We start from the raw sequence: 8,246 nt of genomic DNA, 5'->3' as shown, positions 1-8,246 counted from the left end.
AGCACATAAATGTAGATATTTTTTACCAATGTGATTCTTTATTTCAAAATAAATATTTACAAAAGCTAGGCTTTTAGTATACACTCTAACACAACCCCCATACGGAACGACGTTGAGCAAGGTAGATTGCCAAAAGGATGAAGCTCCATGATTAGAAAGGGATTTTCAGACAGCCAACTTCATAGCATGAAAAGTCGTTATGCAAGGTTCCTTAAAGATGCATTGACTCCAAAAAGGTAATTGGAAGGACGGAGTGCCATAACCATATCTAAGGAAGGTAGCTCTCTTGTGCGAGAAGGGAGACCCTTCAAGCTACAGGATTCTGGAAGCTTTCCATACCGTGCATTATTGGTGACATCTACATTGAAAGAGCTATTTGTGACTTGGGATACGGAGTGAACATCATGTCATATGCATTATTCAAAAGGATGGGATGGGAAGAATTAAAAGCTACAGATGTATCCTTACAAGTGGTGGATTATTCGATTCGACGTCCTTTGGGGAAAATAGATGATGTGCCAATTGAGATCGAAGGATGCTTGGTACCAACATATTTCATAGTCTTAGACATGAAAGAAGACCCACAAACTCCACTTTTATTAGGGAAGTTGTTTCTAGCTACCATTAGTGCAGTGATCGACGTTAAAAATCATCAACTCGCATTAATGATAGGTGGAGAGAAGGTTAAATTTGACTTATCAAAGGTTATCTAATAACCTTTTGAAATTGACACATGTTGTAGGGTGGAGTTGATGTGATGTGTGGCAAATCTTCAAGTGCACGGAGATGTTGCCTAAAAGATATCGATTCCATGAGGACTGTGAATCAAATACTAGTTAGAATTATAAAATAAGTTATCTAGATAATCAAAGATTTGTGTGTGTTACTAGAACAAGAAATAAAGCTAGAGTTGAGAGAGAGAGAGTTGTGCACAAGAGAATTGAGAGAGAGGCAGAGAGATCAAAGCAAGTGAGCAGAGAGAATATAGAAGGTTCAGTGGTGAAGGCAGTTCTAGGACTTTGGTTTCACCCGAATGATTGTAAACACCTAATCTATGTTTGGTTTTCTATTCTCAATGTGTATTTATGTAAGTAGACCATCCTATGGTATCCAATGTGAACTTTTACTTCCACAACAGCGTATCAACTCAAATCGTCTAACGTATTAGGTATGATCCATTAAGTTCTATGATCGCTTAGGGTTCCTCGTAGTAAATCAGGTTACACTTTCGTATCTAACTCTCCATGTCTCAGTTTTCTATGGGTCGAAGGGTTGGGGTTCTCTTTTCAGTTCATCCCTAATTCCTTGTACTATATGAATCTCATGATTTTGGCATTGAGATCATGTTTGTTGGTGCAACCTTAGGTCAAGGTTGACCTGGTTGACCTGACTCGAGTTGACCTGACTCGAGTTGTATTTTGATGTTTGACTTAGGAAGATTGTTGGTGCAACCTTAGGTCAAGGTTGACCTAGTTGAGTTGTATTTTGATGTTTGACACTCGTGGAAGAGTTGTATTCTTGATATGGGACAAGAATAGATGTTTGGGAGATTATTGGTGCAACCGTAGGTCAAGGTTGACCTGGTTGACCTGATTCGGGAAAAAGTCCAAGTATGGAGACTTGGCACTGGAAAAGTCCAAGCAGGGAGCTTGGCACGCGAAAAGTCCAAGTATGGAGACTTGGCACGGGAAAAGTCCAAGTATGGAGACTTGGCACTGGAAAAGTCCAAGTATGGAGACTTGGCACGGGAAAGTCCTAACTGGGATGTTAGGCAGTTGGAAAGTCCTGGTGAGTGAAGCCAGCAGAGGAAAGTCCTAACTGGGATGTTAGGCGGTGTGGAAAGTCACAGTGAGTGAAGCCGGGGAAAAGTCCTAAGCGGGATGTTAGGCAATGGGAAAGTCCTAAGTGGATGTTAGGCGGTTGAAAAGTCTGGTGAGTGAAGCCAGAGAAATGGAAAGTCCTAAGTTAGGCGGTGTGGAGAGTCTGGTGAGTGAAGCCAGCAGGAAAAATCCAGATGGATCAAGGGTGATCGGACATCCGGTGTGGAGAAGTCTAAGTGGGTCAAAAGGATTGACCGGACACTTAGCGGGAGTGCTAGTGTTAAGGGAGTGACCGGATGCTAGGCGTGATGTACCAACAGTCAAGGTTGACCGGATGTTGGTGTGGAAGCCTTAGGTTTAGGGTCGAGAAGTTTGGATCGGGTGCAGACCGATCCAATGATCATGGCTCATCGATCGGTCGGTGACCGATCGGTGACCGATCGATATGCTCGATGGTTATCGATCGATGCGAGACCGATCGAAGGAGATCGATGGTAAACTAGCGAGAAGAAGCTGATCGGTCTACGGACCGATCGGAAGGTTCCCTGATCGGTCGCGTCCGATCAGTTTCTGATCGGTCCATGGACCGATCAGGGGACCTCAAAGCCTGGTCGGTCTGCGGACCGATCAGGATGTTACTGATCGGTCCACGCCGATCGAGGTTCTAGCCGCCAGACGCGGCTAGTTTCTTCGCTGTTTCTTCTTCGCAGGTATAAGGAGACGAGGGCATCTTCTGTGCAGAAAATTCTTCCTTTTTCCTCCTTAGAACTTCTGTTTTGCTGCTGAAGTTTAAGCTTCGACTGAGCTTTGTTGAGCTCACTTTCGAAGCCCCGCGTTAGCTTCTTTCGGCTGAGTTGCTTGTTGGCATTCGTCCGTGAAGTTGTTGCTTCCAGGACTTCAGTCGACGACAAGAAGGCAAGCTTGTATTGTTACATTCATTGTATTTACTTCTTGTATTCTGTTGTACTCTTAGCTTGCTGTTGCAAGTGTTTGTGGCGAGGTTTCTCCACCCACAAGGAGTTGATATTAGCCGGTTCTCCGGGGACTCATCCACCGACGGATTGATAGGGCTCGTCCACCTTACGGACACGCCGAGGAGTAGGAGTATCATCTCCGAACCTCGTTACATCCTTGCGTTGAGGTTTGATTTCTTCTCCTGTTTTCTTTCTGCATTTAGTTTCCGCTGCGCTAACCCTAGATTGTAGAAAGAAACGCGAGCAATTGGGGTCGGCTATTCACACCCCCCTCTCTAGCCGTACGAAGAGATCCTAACAATGTTAATATGGTAGATTCAGACCATAAATATACATTTCATCAAATAAGAAATATGCAAAGATATAGTGAGTGTACAGAGACTTAGGAACACAAGAAGTCGAGCGGAAGATATAGTGAGCGAGAAAGATGACATGGGAAACGAGTTGACAGACTCAGTGTATTTGAGGAACGAGGAGCTGAGGAAGAATACACTGGCGGACGAGAAGGACTCGCCCGATGCTTTCTAGGGGCGAGAAGCCAAGGAGGAAAACTGCTTGAGAAGAATGCTGGAGTTAGGTTGGGGTGAGCTCAACTCTGGACGACTATAGAATCACCCAAAGTCAACTTCTGAGTTGACTGCGTCCAAGCGCCCGGACCATGTCCAGGTGCCCGAACTCTAGGCTCTCGGATCGGGTACAGGCACCTAGACTGTTCCGCCATGTCAGTCAGCCATTGGTCTAAGAGGATTAGCGTTGGAGTCCACATTAGCCGACTCTAGGCGCTCGGAAACCGATAAGTCATTATTGAAGAGACGTTGCAAAGTAGATTGAGTCGACCACATCCAAGAGCCCGGACAGGGTCCATGCGCCCGAAAAATGTCACGTCAGTAAACAACTAGTTGCGACTAGTGGACTATAAATAGAGTCCTGGTCTTTGAAGTTTAACCCAACACATGCTGTAATTGATTTTGTTTCTTGTTTTAAGTGTTTGTACTTTAAATTTCTGCAAAATGTTTCTTTGCCTCTATTGAAAGAGAATTTTAATGAGCTTTCACAGTCTTAAATTAGTAACCTTCCTAGCTGCAAACCAAATAACTCTTTGTGTCTCTTACTTTATATTTATGTCTTTTATTTTGTTCAACTAACATGTGTTTTGTCCTTCTAAGTAGAAAGCAAGAGATTAGTTTTAATTCTAACTTGCAAGCTATTCACCCCTTTTTAGTCGACCTATCGGGGGCCTACGCTAGCAATTGGTATCAGAACTCAAACTGCAAGAAGATCTAATTGTCAACTGTGCATAAGAGTTATGGTCTAATTAAGTCATGTGAGTGAAATATTGACCTCGAACAAAGGATGTAAAGGCTATTGTGTCTGGATTAAACCAAACACTAGGTAGGAAGGTTTTGTGGGCAGTCAAAGATACCCTAGTTGTGGTTAGGTAAGGAAGACCTACTAAGTCAGTTGGACTGAGAGACAAGGAAGTCCTAATAGGTTAGGTGGACTGACAGACATGAAGATCTAGTAGGTTGGTTGGACCGAAGGACAGAAAGACCTAGTGGGTCAATAAGCTTTCCATTTGAGAGGGGGGGATCTATGGTCCTTTGTTTGAAAGAGGATTATTGGGGGTGTAAAATTACAAACAAAGTTCCACATTGAAAATATATGGGAAAGATTGTGAGCTTTTAAGAAAAAAATATCTCTATTAGTATGAGATCTTTCCAGTAATGCTCAAAAATAAAATTATGAAAAATTAGGTCCAAATAAATAATATTATATAATTATAAAAATACCTAAAATTATTTCGATTTTAATACCTTTAACTTATTAAATTGTAATTAAAATATTGTCAAGTTGTAAAATTTGTTGTATTTTAATCTAAAAAGTATAGTGAAAAAATAAAATTGAGCTATATCAACGATGGAACAAAAAGACTTATTGTCGATTCCATCGAATAATACAAAAATTCTACACTATATCTATATATATCACTAAAAATATTATATCCTTAAACTGCTGATCTTAGCAATGATCAATTAATTAGAGACAACAAATTTAAAATAAAAAATAAATAACAGTTCCGTGCCAAATAAACTATCGTTGATGCATGCATACATGATATGTCAAATCCAATTAACATATCATTTACCTTGAAATTTTTTTATTTCCAACATATCGACTTATTTGTTTAGTTTTCCATCTAATTTGTGGCAATCCAAGAAAAATAGTTATTTTCATATATATACAACTTTATTATTGTACAAATTATAGACCTCATATGAACTCTTTAATTATTCAAGATAACATATTGTCATGCATACGTGTTCAAAAAATTAAACTACTGTACTCATTAAATTTACTTGATGGATAAAATATGAAACTAGATTATCTATCCAACATTAATAGAATGTTGAGATAGGGATACCAGAGTACTTAATTATTCAAGATAAAGGCCCAGTTAATTTTGAAATCCCCAAAAATATTATTTTATTTTAAATTTCTAAATCATATTTTTTTAATTATTTATAAGGATAATTCATCCTCTAATCTATTTAAATAATATACTTAATGTAATGTTAGTAGCTATAGCTATAGGTTTCTTGAGAATGAATTAAATATCCTTATAAGTGAAGATAGAGTTCAAAGAGAAGACGGCAGGCAAATGAAAGGGTAGGAACCAAGCAATTAGAAAGTGGATGATGACATTATGATGCAAGATTATCGTATTAAATATAACAAACATGGTGATGACTATGATACTTCATTTAAAATTTCAAAAAACAACCTATGTACATTTCAAAAATCAGTGATGGATAGAAATAATAAAATAGAAAATAAATATAGTATTTAAGGCATTTAAAAGTTAAATAATCCTTTAAAAATTCCACAATTTTAAGTCTACTATTTAGATAATTATCTTAAAATCAAGAGTGATTGCTACAAAAAAAAAAAATAGAGATAGTTCTGATGATTCTATTTTTCTAATTTGATAAATAATATTATTATTTTAACTTGGGATCTTAATTCAAAAAGAAACGGTGGAATGGAACTTTGTGTTCGAGCGCGAAATATTATTTTTCCTTTAAAAATTGTAACGGCTTTTGATTATCCTCACGTGCTGAAAAAAACAAGGAACCTTCAGAGAAGCACACGAGGGCTGGAGACCAAGAAAAAGCTTCGACTTGGACCCATCGCCTTCTTCCCCTTTCCTAATTCCACTCCTATATAAATAAACCTCCACTCCAACCCTTTCCTCTCATCGCCACCGCCTTCTGCCAGATCGCTTTCTTCACTAACGCTACCAGCTATGTCCGGCATTGCTGACGCCGACCTGGCCCTCCTCGCCGGCGTCTGCGGCTACCTCCTCGACGATCCCGCCCCCTTCCCCTTTCCGCTGGCCGCCGATCGCTCCGGATCCGTGTCACTCCCTTTCCTCCCCGACGATCCCGACGACATGCTCGTTTTCGGCGCCCTCGCGGACGCCTTCCGCCACGGATGGACTCCCTCGCCCTCATCCGCATCCGGCCCCGATCCCGCCGCTCCGCCGCCTAAATCGTCCGCCGCCAGGGGACAGCACTACCGAGGGGTGCGGCAGCGGCCGTGGGGGAAGTTCGCGGCCGAGATCCGCGACCCGGCGCGCAATGGGGCGCGCGTGTGGTTGGGGACGTTCGAGACGGCGGAGGACGCCGCCCGCGCCTACGACCGCGCCGCCTACCGGATCCGCGGAGCCCGCGCCCTGCTCAACTTCCCGCACCTCATCGGCGATTCCCCTGATTCACCTTCCTGGTCCTCTTCCTCTTCCTCCGCAGAGAAGCCCTCGCCCAAGCGGAGAAAGAGGGCGGCGTCAGCGGCTCCGGCAGCTACCCTATTTCCGGCCGATCAACCGGCAATCTTCCCAGAGCCTGAGGAATCGGGCAATCTCGCCATCTCTCGGCGAGCTGAGACTTAACGCTAATCATCAAGGTCGACATCTCAAATCGTTGATTTGGTGCTTCGGAATCGGGAAATTCGACGAAAATTGAGCCGAATGCCTCGACGATTTGTGCGTGTTTGCAATTTGTTCGTTCAATTGTTCTCCCCCCTACAAAACAGAGAAGCTCAATCTGAATATAACTTTGTTCTTTTATTTAATAATTTTTTCTGTCCAACTTTTATTTCGCCGCTGGTCTGCTGTATGTGAAAGGAGACCTTACTCTTTTTGGATATATAAAATATTAACCATAATTTTATTCCTGAGTTTGTCTGTACCTAATTTATTTCCAATAGATTGATGCAGTTTTTCCGTTCTCCTACTGGACTAGACATGGAAATTTTGTCAGTCTTTTTAAACTTATTCAATCGCAATCGGCAACTGAGTTGTGGTCCTGTAGTAAATTTAGGTTGCCCTTGGTATAGTCAAGTTAATTAATTAGGTTTATAGAATTAAATAAGGGTTGAATTCGAATAAGATTAAAAAAATTATTTAATGACTAGTTTTGGTTTATTAATTTACTTCCTTCTAATATGGTTTTAACTTTTACCAATATAGTAAATCTAAGATATTCGAAGGAAAATAAATTACTAGGAGGAGATTTTTACCTGAGTATATCCATTATTTTATTATAATAAATTTGTTATCCTCTGACAAATTGAACCCCTTGTGAAGACAAAATCAGAGACATGATTCGAAACATCAAAATCAGAGATGATCAAATTGTATTGTGGCACCTAAATCATGCCATCTTTATTATAATAACTCAATGTGTCGACCACATTAAAATAAATCTAACTTTTTTATGATTAATTTTAAAGACATGATTTTTCCCTTGAGTTCGTCTATCAAATAAATTTATACATACTATCGTTGGGATTGCAAAAACATAAATTAGCAAAATTCCCAACTCTGAATGATTCAGATTAGCTCATTTAACTACACTCATCATGATAGATCTTTAACAGTAAAAGTGAATTCATAAGTCTATATATATATATATATATATATATATAAAATAAATTACTTATCCCAGTGTTGTTTTATTAATAATGCAGCAAATCGAAAATGGATGGTCATCGTCTGATTTCAACTTATTTGACAAATTTACAATTTTTTCTTGTTCTTTGGTAGCGAATGAAACATCAAGCTGTGTGTGCATGCATGCACTTTGAAAGCAAATCCAAACCCTATTACTTCTAGGAAGCTCCAACCTTTTGACAAAGAAACATCTACTGCTTCTTAATTAATTTCTCCACTAATGTTTCTTCTATCTATCTAATACGGGTCTTAAACTATATAATTAAATTCCAAAATAACTATATATATATATGGACGATCTGGCTCCACAGATCGGCTATCAGGCAAATCTTACCTCCAACGTCTCAGATTTTTTATTTCACTATAGAAAAATATCTTGCTCATAATTGATATTTGAATTGGCTCGAGAGATTATCTCTATTTCTCTTAATTATGATATAAGGT

The 8,246-nt window shown here is 40.0% G+C and overlaps 1 protein-coding gene across 1 annotated transcript; it reads left to right on the top strand.

The window, feature by feature from the left end:
• The first annotated feature begins 6,035 nt into the window (after positions 1-6,035).
• On the top strand, positions 6,036-7,027 carry LOC121990294 (ethylene-responsive transcription factor 2-like). The gene has a single exon (XM_042544458.1). It carries the CDS (start codon positions 6,099-6,101, stop codon positions 6,738-6,740), a length of 642 nt encoding a protein of 213 aa, XP_042400392.1. The 5' UTR covers positions 6,036-6,098; the 3' UTR covers positions 6,741-7,027.
• Positions 7,028-8,246: the final 1,219 nt, after the last annotated feature.

Source organism: Zingiber officinale, chromosome 6B (assembly GCF_018446385.1).
Source record: "Zingiber officinale cultivar Zhangliang chromosome 6B, Zo_v1.1, whole genome shotgun sequence".
Taxonomy (NCBI): Eukaryota; Viridiplantae; Streptophyta; class Magnoliopsida; order Zingiberales; family Zingiberaceae; genus Zingiber; species Zingiber officinale.
The sequence above is the reverse complement of the archived record's forward strand: the minus strand, read 5'-3'. Positions and strand labels throughout refer to the sequence as shown.